We start from the raw sequence: 21,600 nt of genomic DNA on the forward strand, positions 1-21,600 counted from the left end.
TTTAACTGATTTGAAATAATGGGTGAAGTCAGACTAAGCTTTAACCAAAGAAAGTCTATCCACTAGACTTTTTTGGAGGGATACACAAAAGATAAAGCTTACGGTACAAACCCAACAACAGCTGACAAATTGAGGCACACAGATACCAAATGAAATGATTCCTGATGTTTGCCATTCCATTGCTGAAAGGGCCGGCGGGGCACGTGGCCCCGCAGGCATCCGGCAGGGAGGATGACGGGCAGCCATGGCCGAGGCAGCGCCTGACCAGATAGGCGCAGGCCCGCGGATGCCCAGAAGGACCCGGGCCGCCCTCCTCGGCCTCCGAGTCACTTTCGGGCCGAGCAGCGGGCGACCCAAGGGCCAGGCGGGGTGGTGGGCGGCCCGCCTCCCGGTGACGCCCACGGCGGCAGGCCTTGCATGGGAGCCGAGTGGCTGGCTTCCCATCCATTAAGGGACCTCCATTTTGTATGGAACCATGTGCTCAGCGAAGGCTCCTTCCCCCTCGGAAGGAGCCTCTGCTAGCCACACCCACCATTTCTCTGGACTAACCAATGGTAATCAAGGGAAGTGCACGCCATCGCTATGACCACATCCTGTGTAATGGGTCACCAGCTCGCACCTGGCCAATCGGCGGGGGGCACAGCCCCCTCTCCCGCCCCTACTCCAACCCTCTATGAAACCCCTGGTTCGAGCAGACTGCTCTCTCTTTGCCACCTGCTGCTGCGTCAGTAAGGAAGGTAGAGGAGCTAAGCCCGGGCTTAAAATAAAAGACTCTTTGCTTTTGCATCGGACTGGCTGGCTCCCTGGTGGCTTCTTGGGAATCTTGAAATCTGGGCATAACAATTGCTTCATGTTATCAGCAGTACCTGGACCAGAATGTCATCAGTTTGAAAACAGGCATTGACAAAAGTAATTATTCATTTCTGTAGATTCTTTCACATTTTGAAAATGAACTGCATGTTAATAAACACTGACTATGATCATTCAACGTGTGTATACATTTTGGGGGGACACCCTATATTTCTAAAGAGTTGGGGGAAGCTCAGGGACTGCTGAGCAGACCAGTTCTCCCCACTCTTCTACCTTCCCGAGAAGAGCATCCGGAAGATGCTGTGTTCCCAGGGACAGAAATCACTGGAGAGGATGTGTGTGAAGAGCTGAATGTGGTCTTTGCAGGGTCCCCGGAGCAAGGTAGGTATAATAAATGGTACTGCTTTTTGGCTGGCGAAGAACATTTTATGCTCTGCCCTAAATAATACTGGAGCAAAAAAGTAATGCAGCAAAAGCCAGCCCAAAATGCTCACAAAATGCCTGCCAACAGCCCCCATCATCACCATTCCTGTCACCCCCACTGATGGGCTGCTCTTTTAAAAGAATACCTTCTGGGAACTTCCTACCTAGCGCTCTGGGGCAGGCTCTGTTAGGCCTTTGTCCACTAAGCCACGGGGAGACCCAAGGACAGAGGTGGGAGGGTAACTCTCAGCACTCCAGTGCCTTCTGGGAAGTCATCAGCCTTTGTGAGAACTCACATTTAGGTGGAATGGCCCGGGAGGCAATGGAGATTTTCCAACTGCCTGCAGGGCAAACTCTTCTTGAAGATTAATTGCAGTGTATTTCCTCCAAGCTGTAACTCATTTCACAGCTTCCACATCTGCTGGCTCATTTAGTCTTTATGTCAGGTCTGTGAGGAGGCAGGACAGGTATCCTTACCTGCCTTTCCCAAGTGGGAAAATGAAAGCTCAGAGAGTTGGTAGGTGGCTACAGCTCAAAGGCCAATGCCCATGCCCAACTCAACCCGGTGTTCCCTTCAAACACACAGGGAACAGAAAGGACCCTCGGAATCCCTGACCAATGGCTGGGTATCCTGGGAGTTGTCTACTTTGGTGTGTAAAAATGTTATTTAAATTAAGATCACCCAAGACCTGGCAACAAGGGGCAGGGCATAGTTGGTGAGCAATCCCTTCATTCTAAAGCTGTTATTTATTAACATTAATTCTGGTTAAGAACTTTCTAAAATATGTATTTAGGCTTCTCTGCTTTCTTTTCAGAGGACACCAGTGTCCTCATAGAGCCAATAGCATCAAATGATTCTCCTGCCAAACCCAGGTCTGGAGAGAAGTGGAGCTGAAGTGACAGCTTCTGACCACTAGAGGGACCCCAGGCCCCAGCTACAATTTTTCTGCAGCAACTGGTGCTGGGAATGGTACCCATCTCTTGGAAAAATTTAGGTCAGATGTATATCTGGCAAAGAATCCCTTCATTGTTTAGCAAACCAGGTCCATAAGAGACCAAAGTGTCTCAGCTCGGAACCAAAGAACTTTAATTTTAGGATCCAAGTAAAGAGATTAAAATCATCATAAGTAGGACCAGACACCAGAATCAAAGAATATGCATTTTAGTTTAGCTCTCTCTAACATGTTATCATGGAGTTTGCAGAGTCTTCTAGTCCCAAATATTCTGATTCAGAATAGCTTTTTTTTGTTTTTAATCCTCACCCGAGGATCAATTTTTACATGTTGATTTTAGGGAGAGAGAGAGAAATGGAGAGGTAGAGAAAGAAACATTGATCAGTTGCCTCCCCTATGCACCCCAACTGGGAATCGAACCCACAACCTGGGTATGTGCCCTGACCTGAAATTGAACTGGCGACCTTTCAGTGTATGGGAGGAGACCAGCCAACTGAGCCACACCAACCAGGGCCTGATTCTGAATATCTTACACTGAGTCAAAAGAACTATTAAAAATTTCTCCTCAGGCACACTGCCAATTTGGGGGAAAGCTGTCGGATTGGTTCTGGCTGTGTCCCATGCATGGGGTGGCGCTCTGCTCTGCTTTGATATCGGTGACTGTCCAGCCTCCGGCTGAGACCTTCTGTAATTGTGAACTCAGAACTCAGCTTTCTCTTCTGTGGCACCAGTTCTTTTCTCTTATAACTGCATTTGCAATTGATGTGTTTGCTCAGTGTCTAATGCCTGCCTCTCCTATTTGTCTGTAAACTGCACAAGAGTCAGGCCTCACCTCATACGCTCACCACTGGAGAACAAGAACACTGAGCAGAGTGGAGAACAGTGCGTGGGGCGTGTCTGGGTGTATGCGTCTACATGGACACGAATGCCACAGCCCCTCCCTGTCAGCTGTGATCCAATTGTGAAAAGCCTTTCCTCGCACGTAGTCAAAATCCATCTCTGTGATTTCTTCCCGTCCAATGTGTCTGGTTGTAAAGCTACAACTACCTACAGGTGTAATGCTCATTCCACAGGGCAACCGCTCAGCTATATGAAGACAGCTATCTATTGTCTATATGTTCCCAGCATCAGCAGCGTCCCATCCCCTCTCATGCCTGCTCCTCAGCCCCTCCTTAGAGCAGTACCGTGGCCTCTGGACTGTCTTCATGTTGGCCACGCTCCGGTTAAAAGTGATAATTTGTTAATGTCACTTTCAACATGTGGTAACCAGAGCTGCGCTCTCGGTTCCAAAAATGGCCTGTCCAGGGCGAAAGTGAGTGATGTAGTCCCCCTCTCCCCCCTCCCCCAACTTTCCCGTCCTGTACTAGTACACTGTGTCTCAATGCACTTTGAGTCTGATTTGCTTTTTGGCCACCACACATGCTATTGAATCATCTTTAGCCTGTGGCCAAAAAAGAAACCTCTGTCTTCTTTTTTCATGAGAAGTTCTGATGAGTCAGGATTCTTCCATCCTGCTCTTGCCTTGCAATAAATTTTAATTTTTTGCATTAAACATTAAATTTTATTTAATTTCTGCATTTTTTGCTATCTCGGTGAACTTCCTGCCCGTTGGCTCCTTTCACATTCCCAGCGCTTTCCAACGATGTGGCATGAGCAACCCCACTGTGGGCCTTGAAGGAGTGGATGTGAAGGAGAAATAGGTTCATATTCTTGGAAGCTTCCAGGCTGATAACAGAGTCTACTTCTCCCTCCCTGCTTTCTCGGGCCACAGACAGAAAAGGGCCAACTAATTTGTAAAGTTTTCTTTTCCAATGCCCCGCGCCCCTGGCTTCTCCTCTGGGCAATCAGCCTCATTGCCCTGGCTTCCAGAACCCACCCACCCACCTGTAAGAATGTCTGAGAACATTCCAGCATGTGCCAGTGCTGCAGGGCCACTACCTACAAGGGGCTCTGCGCTGTGCTAAGGGTCTTTGCTGTGTGGCTGAGGCCTGGGCTGGGAAGTCCAGGTGACTGAGGGCTGGTGTGTTTTCAGTGGGCCCTGGGATCCAGGTATGTTCAGGGTTACTAAGGAGAGGGCTGGGAAATCCCGAGAACCAAGGAAGAATGCTGAGAGGTACCTCTCACTCACAGTGTCTTGAACTTCGTAGGCACTCCGTACATTCATTAAATGAAATGAGCTCTAAACCCCAAGTGCCTTAGAGGGTTACCCAGAGCTACATACAGAAAGGAAATTGCAGGAAGGCGGGAGGTGGAGAAGGGGGCAGGGTGCCAAGCTAGAACTGAGGAGAAGGGAGAAGGGAGAAGTGATAAGGAAAAAGAAACATCAACCCTGGAGACGACAATGACTTTCAGGCCCTAGGAGGGTGTGGGCTTTCTCTGGCGGAGCGGAGCGTGATAAGATCTAGGAAGGTGGCCAGACACCAATGTTGGTTCTGAGCCAATGGCTGACTGTCTGCTGGAACTCGAGGGCAGTCTCTTTTCCTCAGGTTAGATGAAAACCACAGCCCTTCTCAGCTCCCACCCACACCCCCACCCCCCACCCCCGCTCCTACTGTCCAAAGCCCACGGTGTCCGGAAGCTCCTCCAATGTGTGGGTCAAGAAATGCTACAAAGTCCTCCCGCGCCAGCCGGCCAAATGTGGACACACAGAGCTGGTGCACACAGCAGAGGTTGTGTACGAACAATCCTTCCATCTCGTTGGTCCCCAAATGATTGGCTGGCCTGGGAGGGCCACCCCAGAGGCTGGGGAGAGAGCGCTGTTGGGGGCAGTGATTCTGCACTGATTCTTTGCCTGGTTGTTCCTCTTCTCCATGAGACTTTCAACCGTCTAGGGTGGAGCAACATGTGTGATTCCTACAAAATTAATTAATTCCCATACTCAGCACGTTTCCTGAACTCTCGCTATGCTCCAGTCACTAAACAAGTTCTTGCACCCTTACACTTGTTTTCCAGTGGAGGGAGGAGGTGGTAGATGAGCAATAAACTGGTAAGCAAGCAAGTGAAGCACAAACAGAACTTCAGGGTGCAATAAAGGCCACGCTGACAATGACCCTGGTGTATTGGTGAAGAATCATGGGGAAGTCAGAGCTACCCCCCATTAGATGTCAGGGAAGTCACTTTTTTTTTTATTGATTTCAGAAAGGAAGGGAAAGGGAGAGAGAGAGAGAATCATTGATCAGCTGCCTCTTACACGCCCCCCACTGGGGCTAGAGCCTGCAACCCGGGCATGTGCCCTTGACCGGAATCGAACCCGGGACCCTTCAGTCCGCAGGCTGATGTTCTATCCACTGAGCCAAACCGGCTAGGGCAGGGAAGGTCACTTTTGAAGAAGGAGATTTGCACTGAGATCCCAAGAAGGGCAGCAGTGTAAATAACACAGGAATGAGCATTCCACATAGATGAGATGTCCAGTGCCAAGACTCTTAGAAGGGAAACAGGCTTTGCCCATTCAAAGAACAGACTGTTCTTCAGGCCCCTGGGCCCCTCAAGCTTGGTGAGCAAAGGGGAGACGAAGCCATGCTTGGTCCTGGAAGTCCTAGAGGCAGCGTAAAAGCCCGAGGCTAACTCTGAGCACAGTAGGGAAGAACCAAATGCCAAATGTGGGGTGTAATACTATATCTTCCTAAAGAGAGACTTCATCACTTCATCATATTCCCCAAGACTTACCATCCCTCCTCCCCCAAAGTGGATAGCACCTAATCCAGAGAACAGCTTAGGAAAACAGCGCCCACAATCGCCCTAGAGAAGGGAAGTGGAACTTGGGGCATTATCTGGGAAGTCTTAGGGAGGAGGCGGTCTAAAGTGTCCCCAGACGGTGGGAGAAACATACACAGAAAGGTGAGGAGAAATGGGCAGCGAGGGGAAAGTTGGGGTTCTCATGCCGGAACCAAGTCCGCAAACAACTGGACAATGCATTAGAGCAGTGGTCGGCAAACTCATTAGCCAACAGAGCCAAATGTCAACAGTACAACGATTGAAATTTCTTCTGAGAGTCAAATTTTTTAAACTTAAACTATATAGGTAGGTACATTGTTATTAACCTAATTAGGGTGCTCCTAAGCTGGCCTTTGCTAAAAACGTCCTCCATCTGATTGAGGTACGTTCACTGAGGTCGACCCCTTCCAACTCTCCCATCCACACTCGTCCTGTATGCTTGTTTCATCTATCTCAGTGGTCGGCAAACTCAGTAGTCAACAGAGCCAAATATCAACAGTACTTCTTCAAAATAGACTCGCCCAGGCCAAAAACCGACTTCTGCACGTGGGCCACGAAGTTTCAATTGCACTGTACGTGCGCCCGCACGTGGTATTTTGTGGAAGAGCCACACTCGAGGGGCCAAAGAGCCACATGTGGCTCTGGAGCCGCAGTTTGCAGACCACTGTATTAGAGGCATTTGAAAATCACAAGGGCTCTTCCCTCTCGTTGATACAAACATGCCTAAAAGTGCTCCTAAATCGAAGCGTGACATCAGGAGGTCTAAAACCCCCTAAGGCTCTGCCTCCAAATTCCCCAAACCCGCCTCCAAGTGCCGTTCCCCCTCTTGGAGATTCCCTCTTCCTTTCCCCGAGTAATTACAGGAAAGATAAAAGCTAACATGCTTTTCTGCGGAACTTATTTTTAAACGCCCTTCCTGCCCAAACCACAGAGACGATGTGCAGAGATGATTTAAACGGACTTGAACTTGTTAATTAACCTAAACAGTCACATTCATCTGCAAGATGCATTGTTAATTAAACCTGCGATTCTCCGTGTGCCCAGACTGAGGGCTGCTGATGTCAGAATAATTAGATAGTCTGTAATGGTTTTCTTGCAAATCCCTGGCAATTAGAGTTGGCGATGAATTGGGTTTAAAATCCCAGTGAAGTTTTCAATTAGGATTCCTCTGAGGGTGGCTTCGGAAGGAAGGTGATGGTGAGGCCCGGAGGCTGGGGGGTGAAAGGAAAAGGGGGAGGCAAACGTGGTGAGAACAAGCTCCTTGTTTTCCTAAATCCTCTGGGAGGGGCCTGAGCTGGGGATAAATGAACAGTGGGCACCAATGTGATCTCCAACCTTCCTTTGAAAACAAGTCTCTCTCCTTAAAGAAGCAAACGCAGGTCGACCCTCCTCTGGGGCGTTGTGTGCCCCCAGGAGCCTGCTGCCTGGGTTTCATCTCTCAGAGAGGATTTTTCTTTAGTCAGGAGGCCCAGTAACTCTCATACAGCTGACGTCCCTGCCAACCCTGAGATTAAAGGCTTAAGGGTTCTAAGAAAACAAGATCTGTGTTCCTGAAGGATTGCATAAAAGATTCAGGAGAAGGCTGAAGTGTTTGCTGGCACGCAGTGGGTTAAGTGGGCTGGGCTCCAGGACGCTGAGGGATGCCTTAGAGAAGCGGCTGAGGTCAGGTCCCCTTAGACTTTCCAGACTCTCTCAACGCAGCTGAGATGATGACACGGAGCAGCAGGGCCTGAAGGGACCAGGCAAAGCAGAGAAGCAGGTCCCTGAAGGGACCAGGCAAAGGGGGCAGGGGCAGGATGGGGAGGAGGTGACTTTAGGGAGGGGATTCTAACCAGCCCTGACCTCTGAGAGGCTGAGAGGCGGCAGGCTTTCACTTTCCGTTTTCCTTTGGAGGGATGGGAGGCTGCTGAGTCACCTGGGATTCTTGCTCGTTGGACAGAGCAAGGAGGGATTTTCACCTGGAGACCTGAACCGGGTTAGACAAGACAAGGCCAGTGGTCTTCAATGAAGTTTCCCTCGCCTGGGGTTGATACTGAGCGAGTCAGCAAGTCAAAGACACCCTCACCTTCCCCGTATCTAGGCCATTCTACCCCGTGGGAGGGAGCTGGGCAAGGTCTGTAGGACTGAGCGGGTGGTCACAGGTTGGAGGGACAACTACGAGAGAAAGCTGAAAAGGAAATAAGAGAAAAAGAAAACACTGGAGCACACTCAGGAACTGTGTTAACGTCATTCAGGTTTGCAAGTTTTCTTCTTCACTTCCTGTCCCTTCCTTTCTCTTTCTGAATGTCTCCCGCGTCTCCATCCGTCCCTACATCTCATCTTTCCACTTAGCATGCACCCAGCAGCAGTTAACCTAGTAGCCACTAAGAGACAGGAGGTGGGGGGCTTTGGAGGGTTTGTCACCGCCCCCACCCAGGAAACTTCCCAGGGCCTCTCACGTTGTCCGTCTAGGATACTCTAGCTCCTCTCTGCCTCTCCTGCCCGGAGTCAGGCAGTTGGTGTGGGGCAGGAGCCCGGTATAGCTCACCTTTGAAAAATGGAAAGACCACGTTTGGATTCCAATGCAAGGTACCCTCTCAAGTTTCCCCAGCTTTTAACTGAGTTAACTGAGTTAAAGAGAGGAACTGAGAGAGAGAGAGAGAGAGAGAGAGAGAGATCTTGGGTAGAGGGTGAATTTTTGGTGGCAGTATAAGTCGTTCCCCTTATGTAGAGGGGCTCTTTCATTGTTCTTCCAATCATCACCTGAATGTGGCTGAGTCAGGGTGGAGAAAAAGCCTCCAGGACCAAGCTTAGCAGCCAGAAAATCAGGGGGGACATTTAAGGAAGAGGTACCCAGGGCACAGGGACAGTGTGACAGATGGAAGAAAAGCTTTGTGTGGGGAGAAAAGCCTATTCCAAGAGCTGGGGTTTGAAAGAGGAGTTTGGGGCATTCTAAGCAGAAATGAATCAGGTCAGGCCCCTAACCCTTTAAGTTCCTCATGTTGCACCACTTCTTGATTCTTAGTTTCCTGCACACAACCTCTACAGAAAAGATTAGGCACAGAAACTGGGGTAAAGAAAACATATGTGTAGGAAGTGTGTCATAATTCCCGATTCCATGTCCTGAGAACAGGGATGGAGAGCAGAATGGGGGGGGGGGGGGGGGGGGGTGCTAAGGTAGGTGAGAGCACGAGCGCGCGCGCGCGCACACACACACACACACACACACGGGTGTGTGCAATTCACACACTAACGGGAGGTAAGCAGACATGTCAACATAGTATTATATGTAGGCATCTAACATGGATGTGAGTTTTAACAGATCGAGACAGGCAGGTGTCCATGCTCACACACATGAGGATGAAGGTCATGCTGAGGAATCAACCTCACAAGAATGACTTCTAGGTAGTGGCTTCTAGAATTATCTTGATATGTTCCCTGGACTCTGTGAGGTTCCAGGAAGCTTCTCACCACCTTTCCCACCGCCACTCTGATCTCTAAACAAAGCCAACAGGTGTCAGGGAGACAAAAGGCACGGAGGACGGCAGAACAGGCCAGCCGGGCAGGGGGAGTCGGGCTGTGGGCTCATCTCTGCTTTGCTGTCTCCAGTTCCTATTTGTCCTTCATGTGCTCTCTGTGGCAGTTTCTCTTCTTTCTTGACCTGCTATGCCATCTCTTCTGGTGTTTCGGGTTTAGCTGCTCCCCTCCTATTCTGGTCCCCTTTCTCTCCCTCCCTGGGAAGAGATGGCGGTGACCTCCCACCTGGAGAAAACACCTGTGCGCCCTGAGGATGTTTGTACATCACCCACTTACTCCCCCAAGCCAGGCAGAGCAGCAGCAGCCAGCGAGGCAATCTGGCGTGAAATCCATCTATCTCTGTCTCTCTTTCCATTTTCCTTCCTCTCCTCGACGTCTCCAGACAAAGTAAGAGACCACCAGCTTCATAAACGCAGCACAGACTTTAATTCAGGTTGGCAGGTAGGAAGGGAGCTAAGATTTTCCTCCCAGGGCGTCCGGAGGAGAGGACTGTCTTGCTGGGAGGGCCAAGGAGGGCACGGCCCTGCGAGTCGCCCGGTGGCAGAACAAGGCCAGGAGCAGGGGCACGGCCGGGCAGTGCAGGATCGCCAGCACTTCCGCCAGGTGCAGCAGCAGGTCCAGCGCCTGCTGGATCGGACAGGACAACAGCACCAAGAACCTGGACCTCACTAGGAAGTCCAATCCCCACAGCACTCCGTGAGGCCACCAGAAAATGAACCAGAGCCACAGCACGTCAACCGAGGGACACGGCCCCCTGCCCAAGGCCCTTTGCACCCCCTTGGCTCCCAATAAACCCAGTGGCAACAAGACAAAGATGGCTAAACAGCTGACAGCGTGCAGAAACTTCAAAATGCCCTGGCCGGGTGACAAGGAGCAGAATCCATTGGAGGTGTCACTGGCCAGGGTGATGGGCAGCGCCAGGAGGATGGCCAGTCCCCAAAGGCCCACCACGAGCCCCAGGATGAGGCGTGGGACCGGGCCTGCCCCCAGTTTGGGACCCAGGCAGGCATGGCAGCCTATCAGCAGAGCTTGGGCATAGGCGGAGCCATACCAGACAAAGTGGGCCAGGTGGCACACGTAGGTGTTGTGGGCACCGCGGAGCCCTGGTGCCAGGATGGGCACCGCGATGCTGCAGAGGGCGCTGCCCATGGCTAACTGTGAGAGGAGCAGCTGCTGGCCAGGACAGAGCTGCCGGTGAAAGAGGGGTCTGAGCAGAGCGAAGAGGACAGCCGCACTGGTCAGGATGCCCAGGACGCTGGCGAGGACGTAGAAAGGCAGTGAGGACTCGTCCAGCAGGTTGCAGGAGCGGCAGGGGGCAGCTGCATCCATTCCAGAGTAGTCATAGGTCCCATTATAATTCAACTCATCATCGTAGTCAAAGGAAAAGATACTCGAACTGTTGTCAGCGGAGGAGTCCACCTGGAGGGTCCCCGGAGGGACAACCACACCTCTAGTTACCCCGCTGGTCTCTGGGGAATGAGAGGAGAGGGGGGGAGGGAGGGAGACAGAGGGGAGCCAGGGTGGAGAACATGGGGCTGGAGTGGGGTTGCAGTGGGGCTGGTGGGAAAGGACATCAGTGGAGACTGGGGAGCCTGCAGCGGCAGAGGCATGGATCAGCCAGGGGAGGGCAGGGGAGTCCCAGGAGGAGCAGCCAGGGGCCTGGATGGTCCTGATTGAAAGACAAATGAGGAGGAAGAGCATAGGGACCTGGAGTCGGAGGTAAGGAGAGAGGGGAGAGGGAAGGGATATGAGATGAGGAGGGAAGGAAAGAAAGACACAGACAGGGGCAAACAGAGGGGTAGGAGGGGCAGAGCTGAGGGTTCCGCCCCACACTCACCGGGTGCAGGCAGTTCCCCATGACACTGCTGGGCTCACGCAGGCCGAGAGGGAGGCCGGGCAGCTCTGTCACCTGCTGTGGTTCCAAGATAAGCGCTGGGCTAATGAAGGCCATCAGTTCTGGGCAGGGCCCTTGGGTGGCACGGGGTGGGGGCACTCAGGAAGCCTTCACCCCACGCCCACTGCCTGTCTAAGCTTGAGGCCCACACAGGGCATTGGCCCTCGGCTTCCTGTTTGGAGGTCGAATCCCCCTGGTGGGGTCCCGCACTTGGGAAAGGAAGGAGGTGGGGGCCAGAAGGTGGTACTTTCCCAAAGGTGGAAAGAGAGGCTGAGAAGCCAAGGGCTTTCCAGCAAGGATTCCTTGGGTTCAAGGAAGGAAGAGGGGCCAGGGGTGAAGTGTGAGGCAGAGATAAGAGGCATGCTGGGAAGTTGGAGGGAAAGGCAGCTGATGACGCTCACTGCTCCTCCACCCCTTGAACCTGAGCCAGTGAGAGATGGTTCAAAAGCCACGCGTTTGTGAGAGAAGTGCTAGTGGTGCAGGGCTGGGTCCTGAGATGCTGAGACTGGGCTCTCTGTGTAGGAGCCCGGGAGTGAGAAGGGCTCATTTACCTGTGGGGCGGTGTGTGCCGTGTACCTGCGCACACGCCTGACGCAGGTGTCTGGATCTGGGGGTTTCACTGTGGGAGGGGGGAGGGCTGCCTACCGAAGCTACTGCAGGGCGTGACCGGGCATGTGCCTCATCACCTCTGGGTACAGTGAAGGCACCTTCCAGAACGAGCAGGACACGTGGTCTGAAAGGTAGACAGGCTCTGGGGACAATGGGACAGCATTTTTTCAAGGGCCTGTGGCCTCTGGAGGAACCTCTATTTGTGTCCCTGGGGGCACAGAGGCTGTGCAGCTGCTGCCCCGGCGGGGACCTCAGCCCTGTGTCAAGTTCCTCGTATGGGGAGAGGCCCTTTCTCTCCAGATGGCGACAGAGTGTCTCCTGGGGAGGGTCCCCTAAGCTGACACATGCCGGCTCTTAGGTAACCCCTTTCCCCAGGTGCTTTCCCAGGGTCTCTGCTGATTCATCCCCCTCATTCTATTTCTTCAGTTAGGGAGGCTTAGGCTGGACATCGGAAGAGATGAGTAATGGTGTGTCTGGGTCCAAATGGGGAGGTAGAGGGGCTGCTTAGGTGACACTGTTTCGTTGGTCCAAGGAGGCACGTGGTGTTTCAACTCCAGTCCTGCCAGGGACTTCCTTCCCATGCCCACGGGGCCCTGCAGGTGGAGTAGGGAAGCCCAGGGGCGAGAGAACGGGTGCCTTACAAAGACCATCCCCTCATCTCCAGGGACACTAGCTCAGGTTTACCATGGGGGGGGGGGGCAGTGGTGGAAAACAAGTTGGGGGACCTGTTGAAACCATCCTGGAATGATGTCGGTGGCATCTTCACCTTCACCCCCACCTCCTCCCATCCTGCCTGGGGGAAGGCAGGGGGAGCCGTCGAATGCTCCGCCCCAGACACTCAGGAAAGCAAGGACCCAGCCAATGGGAGTGAACACACTTCTCTCCCTCGGAGAGTTGTATTGTTTCCGTACAGAGATGCCCTTGGGAGAGGGCCCGGCGAGGCCCACGCCACCCCTGCAAATACCAGGCATGGGGGATGCCGGCGAGCAGCCCTTAGACACGCATCCCCACGGGAGCGAGAGCGGCAAGAAGGAGGCAGCCGAGCGAGCGACACGGTGATCCGATATATTGAGGGTGCCCCTCTGAGATTAGCATAGGAGAGTTAGAAAGGTTATAAAGATATACGGTCCCCTCCCTGCGCCCGGCCCCACCCCCACCCCAGACAGACACACAAACACAATGGTCCCTCTTCCCCGACTCCCGGTACAAATATGGCTTCTGTGTAATATGGACAGAGTGATTCCGCTCAAAGAGGCAAAGTCAACTTTCCCGGAGCGGGTGCTAGGAGACAGGAGCCCGGGGCTGGGGCGCGGGCTGCCCGCTGCGAGGGGAGAGCCTTGGTTTGGGGGGCTGCTGTGCGCCCAGGGCCCCCACCAGCTGCTGGAAAAGCCACGGTGTTACCTGCACTGGGGGGTGGGCAGGCCTGCCGGGGGAACAGGGCCCCCCTGCACACCCCTGGGTGTCAGCAGGGAGGACATGCCGGACGAGGGTGACAGCGGTGCCCAGGGGCATCCTGGGTCTGAGGCAGGGCCGCTGGCTGGGAAGGGAGCCTGAGCAACTCATCTCTATGGCAACCAGCTCAGGCCACGGAGGAAGACAGAAAATCAAAAGGAGGGGTGGGGTGGGAGGAAGGGAAGTTTCTCTCCAGCCCTCGGCTCACCGGGCCCAGAAGTGCCAGTGGTCGTTCTAGGGTCGGGGCCAGGGAGAGGCCGAGGGTGCATAGCAGGGTGTGGCACTGAGTCCAAAGCTCCGAGAAGGGAGGCCGGGGCAGAGGTCTGATGCTCTGTGTTTTGGGGCGAGACTCGATGGACAACTGAGCACGGACACATCCTGGGACTGCTTTCTCCATGACTGATGGGCTCTGGGGGTGGCCTGGAGATGCCAGGATGAAACCACCTCCCGGGGAGGCCCCCCCGCTGGCTAGGAGGCCTCTCCTCGAAGGCCCTCCTTCACGGGTTCCACGGCCGCCACCTGCCAGGACCGCTCGCTGCCTCTCTCACACACATGTGCACACAACACACACGTCCACACACTCACAAAGTTCACATTATCTGCTTTGTTTGGGCAGGAAACAGCTCAGTGCAGCGAAGCTCCTTTTAGTGTTTTTGTGGTTATATCTGCCTGGCTGCTGGGAAGGGGGGAAGGACTGAGGGACAGCGTAGGACTTGGAGGGGCAGGGCCACGGGGCGGGGCGGGAGGAGGAGTTGGTAAACAATGCCATAAGAGGAGTGGTTGCCCAGCAACAGCCCAGGCTGGGTGAGTGAGGGCCCCTGGGCAGGGGAGCAGACAGTGGTCTCTCCACGGCTGCTGGAGCAACGAGGGGCCGCCTTGCCCTGCGACCCCCAAGGGCAGATCCTGTGTAAAGGGCCTGGCTTCATACATCACGGGGGACAAGGGTAGGTGGGCCATCTCGACATCCGGTCTCTCCAAATCCATCCCTCCTGGCGGGGACCACGTCCTCCCCATGTGGACGCCCTGGCCATCTGCAGGTCCCCTCCTCTGAACCCCATTCGTTCCTTTTCCAGGGACGTGGAACAGGGGGAGCAGGGAGGCACTGCCTGTTTCTCTCCGGCTCTGCTCACAACCTCCTCGTCCCAGAGAAGTCCAGTCAGCAGCTGCTCTGCGCAGAGGACGGAGGGCTGGTGCGAGCCCCCCACCCCTGCCCCCCATACACCAGCCCTGCTCCTGTCCTGTCCTGACCTCTTCCCCCTCCTCCTCCTTTTCCTCCTCCAGCTCCAGGGGCTTTGCTCCTCTCGCCCCGGGCCCGGCCTCCCCAGCCTGGAGACAGGTTTGATTTGGGATTGTTACAAAAATAATAATAACCCAAATGCAGAGAAGCCAAGGAAAGGGCCGAGGGCAGCCCTCCCTCCCCCCCCCCTCCCTCCCCATTCCAAACCGAGTACAAAACCGCACCCAAAGCAGACATTCTGTACAGGGGTGGGGGCTGGGGAGCAAGCGGGAGGGCGGCCCCGGGGTTGCTCTGTACAAGTCCGAGGTGGTTACGGCCCCAGAAGTGCCCGTGGGGCCCCTGCAGGGGCGCAGGGGAGCGGGCCCCTAGATGAAATACTCCTTCTTGTCATCCCCGCCCGACTGTCCGCCTTCCGCGTTGATGATGGCCGTGTCCGCGTCTGGCGCGTCGTCAGAGCCTTTCGCTTCATGTGTCAGGTAGGTTCCTGGGGAGGCACAGAGGCTCCTCTTCCAGGAGCAGCTTCCAAACCTCTGACGCCCCCGGCCCACGCTCCCCTCCTCCCCCCTCCCCCCCCCCCCCCCGCCCCCCGACCCACGCCTGCTCCTGGCCAGAGCTTCATTCCTCCCATCAGACCCGACGTGCACTTTGCTGCCAACACCCCTCACCCGACCACACCCCTGTGAATTCATGAGTGCTGCCTTTAAATAGAGAATCTCAATAATACTGGCAGAAAAACAACAGCGTGTGTGTGCAGATGTGCTTGTGTCTGTATGTGTGTCTGTGTATGCATGTGTGTCTGTGTGTATACATGCATGCACATGTGTGTATATGTGCACACATGACATATGTGTCTCTCTGTGTATGTCTGGTGTGTCTGTATGCCCGTGTGTAGATATGCATGTGCATGCATGCACACATGTTTACATGTGTGCATGCGTGTGCACGTGTGTGTAAGGTGGTGCTAGGTAAATTGGCATGTCGGCTCCTTGTGCAATGCAGTAGAGAGCTGGCCAGCACCTGATCAGTCGGGTAGTCTGGCTGCAGCTAGAAGTTATTAGGGGAACATCTGAGAGGAAGGCACGTGAAGAGAGGGTAGCTTGATAGCAGGAGAGAGGAAGAAAGAAACGAGATGTTGTGGAGACCAGGGGCAGGAGGTCAAAGGTCAGGGAACATGAGGCCAGACAGAAAGGCAGGGAAGTGACAAGAGATGGCAAGAAGAGGCAGAGTTGTGCCGTTCCCTGCTGAAGGCGAGAGCCCTGGTGGCGGAGCAGCGTGGGAGCAGCAGCTGGCTGAGTGGGGAGGTTGGATTCTGTGGATGATGAAAGCAGTGAGGCTGCACTGAGGGGCCTAGGGGCTCCGTCACTACCGAGGTGCCTGCGTTCTTCCTCCTCAAACCCCAGAGGGGCTGCCGGGCCCCCGAAGGCCCTCCCTGCAGCCAGCTCCCACCGGCCTCCGGTGCCGACCCGCCTCCCTCCCCGCGCCCACCTCTCCTCATCCTCCCCTCACAGCTGACCTTTGTGCCGAATCAAGTAGTGGCCGATGAAGATGAACAGGATGAGCAGCAGAAAGACAATGAACGCCACGATCCCGCCAATGATGGCGTGGTAGGTGCTGGTGGACGAGGGCACCGGACTGGGGTCTGGAGAGAAGGGGCGATGCACACGGTCAGGCCTGAGAAACCCTATATCCCAGCATCTCCGGCCTGGCCACAGGGAGCCTCACACAGCAGAGAACACAGGCTGACGCTGGGAGAACGGAGTGGCTGGAGTGGCGTCGCTCAGCCAGGGGGCTGGGCCTTATCACGTTTCTCACAGTATGTAGGACATAGCAGCGTTTACAAGCACTAATGTGCTCGCGCATAAATAGATACATCTCCTCCAAGTAACCCTTTAAGTTGAATTCATGGCCCTGAAGTTGGACCTTAACCAAGTCCCAGTTCATCACTTTAATGTTTAGGTCATCTCTTGAACTCTCTCCCTCGCTCCCTGTCTGCCTCTGTTTCTATATTTCTTTCTTCTAATTTCTGGGCTTTCAGAGTATTCCTTCCCTATCCTCCATCCCTCGTATGCTTCTGTCCGCTTGATATTCTGAGATGGATTCTCCACAGGGGCTTCTCAACCTGTGAACCCTGAGATCAGACCGAGAAGGAGCAGTAGAAGACTGATGGGCCCAGAACTGGGCACTTACGTAAGATGCACCTTAAAAATGACGGTCTGCGCCCCCCCTCCCGCCTCCCCTGCCCTGAAGACCAGAGCTCCTCCTCGGTGGAGGAGTTTGAGTTCCAGCAAAACCCAACCCTCCAGCAAGTCTCATCAGGAGGGCCTGCGGCTGCATGTTCACTTCCCACCACGTAGAGGCTTGTGGGAAGTTGAAGATTTCCGTTATGAAGTCCCACCGTGATGCCTCCAAGGATGGCCGATGTCTCTGCCACCGGATAGCGAACCTGTCCTCCTTAGCAGCATCCGTGGAGGATCGATGCCCACCGCACAGAGGGGCCAGGCATGCCCAGGGCAGCGCCTGCCAGGGCAGAGTCCCAAATGCCCGGGAAGACAGGGCCCAGGCCCAGGACGCAGTGCTGATGTGTCCAAAATTACCCTCCGCATCGATGTGACTCCCACCCATGGGAGAACTGCTGTTTTTCCACAGACTCAGCTTGAGTCTTGATGCCTCATTGACTCCTTATTCTGTGTTTTGTCTCTGCCACCTTGTCCCCTCAGGCTTGATCAGGCCGGCTTTAAGCGCCTTGCCTGCTTATGCCTTATTTAAAAAGAAAACGTTTGTGCTCCGGTTTTTCATGGTCCACTCGGGAGGGAAGGAGAGCATGACCCCGGGGCTCCCTGAGAGGATGGGGGATGTGATGGTGTGAGTGACAGGAATCAGCATGAAAGTACCCACTGCCCTTCTGGGGAGTACCTGAGACACAGGCCACATTAAAAACAAATCCTGGGTAATTTTCTAGCGACTAGGGAAACGGAAATTCCCTAGACAAACAGGTTCCCATAGCAACATGACCTCCTGGGTCATCCATGACAGGCCCCTGTCTCTCGGTGGAACGCCGTTTAATTTCATTCCAGGCAGGTGGAGTCAATACTGCTTAGGCTATTCCTGCAAGAAGATGCAGTAACTCATTCTACCATCAGGGGTCAGCACTGGAAGCAGTTTAAACAAGACTCACTTTCCAGCACAGGGCACAGAGGACCAGCAAAAAGGCCAACCACAGGGCACAAGAACTTGCTCTGGCTGCCAATCATCATCCAGCTTGTCTGCGGAGATACGGGGGTGGATACCGAACCTCAGTGCCCGCCCTTGCTCCAGGCTTCTGGCCCTGTTTGTTGTGCTGAGCCCGTCCCCACATGCTGAGGTCCGCCCTGGGGTCAGGTCCGCCCCAGCCAGACACTCAGGTCCCTTGTCCCTGGGAGCCCGTCCGTCCGTGGGAGAACTGCTGTTTTTCCACCGACTCAGCTTGTCTTGATGCCTCATTGACTCCTTATTATATATTTTCTCTTTCCTACTTTGTCTCCTCAGGCTTGATTAGGCCAGCTTTAATGGATGTTTCACTCAAGGGAGCCTCGATGTTCCCCTGACAATGCATTTCCCTATTCTCAGGACAGGCTTATAAGACTTTCTGGCACGACCCCACTCCACTGCTATTGGGTTCTGCAAAAAAATCTCCTGCCTAACCTGGCCAGCATGGCTCAGTTGTTGAGCATCAACCTATGAACCAGGAGGTCAGGGTTTGATTCCCAGTCAGGGCACAGGCCGGGGTTGCGGGCTCCATCCCCAGTAGGGGGCACGCAGGAGGCAGCCAATCAATGGTTCTCTCTCATCATTGATGTTTCTATCTCTCTCTCTCTCTCCCTCTCCCTTCCTCTCTGAAATCAATAAAAACATATTTTTTTAAAAATCACCTGCCCCATTCTCCATAGGGGAATTCTGCGTTAGCCTGTCTCTTCTCCTGACCTGGGTTTTACAGTTGCACCTTTGGTAAGAATGTCAGAAAAGAAGTATCACCTAGTTCCTCTAGAACAGTGGTTCTCAACCTTCCTAATGCCGCGACCCTTTAGTACAGTTCTTCATGCTGTGGTGACCCCCAACCATAAAATTATTTTCGTTGCTACTTCATAACTGTAATTTTGCTACTGTTATGAATCATCATGTAAATATCTGATATGCAGGATGTATTTTCATTGTTACAAATTGAACATAATTAAAACATAGTGATTAATCACAAAAACAATATGTAATTATATATGTTTTCCAATGGTCTTAGGCGACCCCTGTGAAAGGGTCGTTCGACCCCCAAAGGGGTCGTGACCCACAAGTTGAGAACCACTGCTCTAGAAGACGTGGTATCTGGGAAAAGATTTCAACTATTTCTCAACAGAGTACAAACTTATCTCCACGTCTGGCCTTGACGCAGGTCTGCAGGAGTATGCATTCTGTCCCAGTCACGAAGCAAGTCTGAGACTAGCCTGTTGCAAAGGGACAGGCATCGACAGCCATACGTGAGAGGCCCTGGGGGTAAACAAAGGATGACCTGCTGCCAGGTGAGTGCAGGGGCTGGAGGATGGTGTCACTTGAGTCATCATTGCTAAACGAAGGCCTAGGGGAGCCCTACATCCTGTTGGGCTTTCCTTATTGCACATGTCAGGGTGGATCTGAAGCTGTCTTCAGGCCCTCAACAGGGGGCTGTTGTCCCTTTAGTCCACTCCAAAGCACTATCTGGGGTGCTCTCAGGTGACAGAAAGATGAGTGAGTTGGATGGACAGAGAAGGGGAGAAGAGGGATGCGGGAGGGGAATGGAGGCAGGCTCACCGTTCACGTTGAGAGTGTAGTAAGTCTTGTAGCTGCCCAGGTTGCTGATGGCCGTGCAGCCGTAGGTGCCGCTGTCACTCTTGTTGAGGAAAGGGAAGATCAGGGCATTCTCTTGGGTCATCTTCAGGGGTGGCACGCTGCCCTCCTTCTCCCACAGGTACTGCTGGGGGCTGTTGAGAGTTCAGAAGAGAATAGGTCAGGGAGTTAAAGGGAAACAGAAATAACGGAGCAGGGAAGTCAGGGGCTATTGGATGAAAGCTCGAGAGCTTATAGGGGCCAGAGACACTGAGCTGCTCAGAGGCAGGGGGAGGGTGACCTCTTGGGGTTCCTTATTGGAACCAGGGAGTGGCCCCTCCCCACTTCTGCTGCTTTGCAGTGGAAACAGAGGATGTCTGTTAGCATCAGGGACAATGAGAGGCTCAGACAGTACAAAGGCGGTGGGAAGACATTATGTGAAGGTCTCCATCTGAGAGTATGGAGTTGAACTGGCGGCCAGGAAACGACTCCTCTTACACGGGATTGCCACGCCCCTCGCAGTGCAGCAACAGCTTTTGGCCCTCGCGGGGATGTGGAGGGTCTGGCCGGATCTTCACTATGGGTGTGTCTGTGGAGAAGGAGATGGTGTCAATGCAAAACTCTCACAGGGTTCAGGAGACTGTCTTGATCTCCAAAGCATCCTGTCACACACCACAGCTTCCACCCCTGGTGCCTCGGGAGGCCACGTGGCTGTGAACCGAGGCCTGGCTCCCCCTGCGTCTTGCGAGCAAAGAGCGCTATTGCCATTGAATGTGGGAGGGACTGGTGCTGCCGCCTGGTAGAGGTAGAGTTCTGGGGGGTCTGTCCTTGGTGAAGACCCAAGACATGTCTGACAGAGAGCTGAGGAGGCACGCCGCCGGTGCATCTGTGCCTCGCACACTGCCCAGCGCATCAGTGGAACTTAATGCATAGCTGTGACAGAACAAATACACTTGAACTTGACTATTGAGCTCACAACCTCTCAATCCTCTCTGTTCTGTAGGGGAACTTAAAGCAGTGGAAGAAAATAAAACATAATTTTTAACAGTTCGTCCAAACATGAAGTGAAAGCTTTGAAGCAGCAAGAGATGGGGGCGCATATTTTGGCTGCAAAAAGGGACTGACACAATATAGACGGGCTCTGCCACTGACGCCAAAGGGCTGCTGAGGAGGCTCGGTCCAGATGGCTGCGAAGAACAGTCCAACCAGACGCTGGCTTAGAAGAACAGGTAAAGAGGCCGAGCTTCCCCTAAGACAGAACCCAACCTAACCGGTTAATGAATGCGTTTCAGTCAAATCAAACAGGACAAAGAGAAGCAGGCCCCGCAGAAACCTCCAGCATCATGCCTGGAGTATAGCATTTGTCGACTGACCGCTGATTACAGGTGGGCCACAAAGCTCCCTGGAGAGTCCTTGCCAGATGGCCGGTACCTAGCAGAAGTCTTTGGGACTCCGACAGGGGAGAGCTTCCTTAGGCCTGGCCTGGGCCCAGGCTCAGAGGAAGAAGCCCAATGCCAGAACGACCAATCAGAGAAACAAATTACAGCAACATAGAACTCGGGCTTACAAAAAGCATTTCTTTAGATATTATTTCATTTATCCTCAAGAAAGTTCAGTGGCGTAAGCAGGAGCCACTAAGAGACGACATGCTTTGGTGAAAATAACACAGAAGTAGAGGCACCCCAGCCAGAATCCGGGTCGTCAGCTTCCAAATTGAGAGTCTGCTAAATGGGAAGTGATGCGACCCCAGACCTACCCCATGTTCAAGTTTCAGCAACAAGTTTAGCGATTGACTTAAATAGCCCTCAAGTCAGGCCTGTATCTCCCACAAGAAAGAGATTAAGGGTTTTAATTATTTTGGAAAAACACCCAGCCTTTAGATGAATTAGAAAAAAAAAATACATTATTTTACAACTCTTCATCTTCCAGCTTTGGACTTTATTTTCCTTCCCCCTTGGTTCCTCCACTTGGAAAAGCTCTTTTTGAAAATGTCCAAATTTCCTCAAGTGAGGAGGGAAGTTCACTATCCATCCTCAAGGCAGAGTCCATGGAGGGAGGAGGATCCTGGGAAAGGTTAAGAGTAGTGACGGTGATCGTGGACATGTTGGGTCAGAATCCCAGGAGAAATCAAAGAGCTGTGGTAGATAGAGGACGTAGGAAAA

At 53.4% G+C, this 21,600-nt stretch overlaps 2 protein-coding genes across 4 annotated transcripts in view; both read right to left on the bottom strand.

Moving 5' to 3' along the window:
* Nucleotides 1-9,823: 9,823 nt before the first annotated feature.
* Nucleotides 9,824-12,700, bottom strand: ACKR1 (atypical chemokine receptor 1 (Duffy blood group)). 2 transcript variants are annotated; one of them, XM_070395767.1, is made up of 2 exons: nucleotides 11,254-12,700; nucleotides 9,824-10,835 (listed from the first exon to the last, which is right to left on the bottom strand). In XM_070395767.1, exons 1-2 carry the CDS (start codon nucleotides 11,365-11,367, stop codon nucleotides 9,870-9,872), a joined length of 1,080 nt encoding a protein of 359 aa, XP_070251868.1. In that variant the 5' UTR covers nucleotides 11,368-12,700; the 3' UTR covers nucleotides 9,824-9,869. The 2 variants fall into 2 exon arrangements, with proteins under 2 accessions (XP_070251868.1, XP_070251867.1); XM_070395766.1 differs by having other exon boundaries at nucleotides 9,824-11,123.
* Nucleotides 12,701-12,781: 81 nt separating this feature from the next.
* The window catches only part of CADM3 (cell adhesion molecule 3), a 31,595-nt gene continuing 22,776 nt past the window's right edge, over nucleotides 12,782-21,600 (bottom strand). For both annotated transcript variants that reach the window (XM_070395768.1, XM_070395769.1), the window contains 4 exons: nucleotides 19,937-20,027; nucleotides 19,424-19,593; nucleotides 16,122-16,247; nucleotides 12,782-15,092 (listed from right to left, as the gene is read on the bottom strand). In XM_070395768.1, the coding sequence (XP_070251869.1) occupies nucleotides 14,974-15,092; nucleotides 16,122-16,247; nucleotides 19,424-19,593; nucleotides 19,937-20,027 (506 nt within the window). In that variant the 3' untranslated portion in view covers nucleotides 12,782-14,973. The remainder of the gene's footprint in view (nucleotides 15,093-16,121; nucleotides 16,248-19,423; nucleotides 19,594-19,936; nucleotides 20,028-21,600) is intronic.

The sequence above is a fragment of the Myotis yumanensis genome, unplaced genomic scaffold (assembly GCF_028538775.1).
Source record: "Myotis yumanensis isolate MYYU_CA2020_CCGP unplaced genomic scaffold, mMyoYum1.0.hap1 SCAF_17, whole genome shotgun sequence".
In the NCBI taxonomy this organism is placed as follows: Eukaryota; Metazoa; Chordata; class Mammalia; order Chiroptera; family Vespertilionidae; genus Myotis; species Myotis yumanensis.

Excerpts from the sequence above, each read along its gene's own strand:
- ACKR1 (XM_070395766.1), bottom strand. The coding sequence starts at position 11,367 with ATGGCCTTCATTAGCCCAGCGCTTATCTTGGAACCACAGCAGGTGACA. Across the intron at positions 11,124-11,253 it reads TGGGGAACTGCCTGCACCCG|GTCCCTATGCTCTTCCTCCT; the intron begins GTGAGTGTGGGG and ends CTCCGACTCCAG.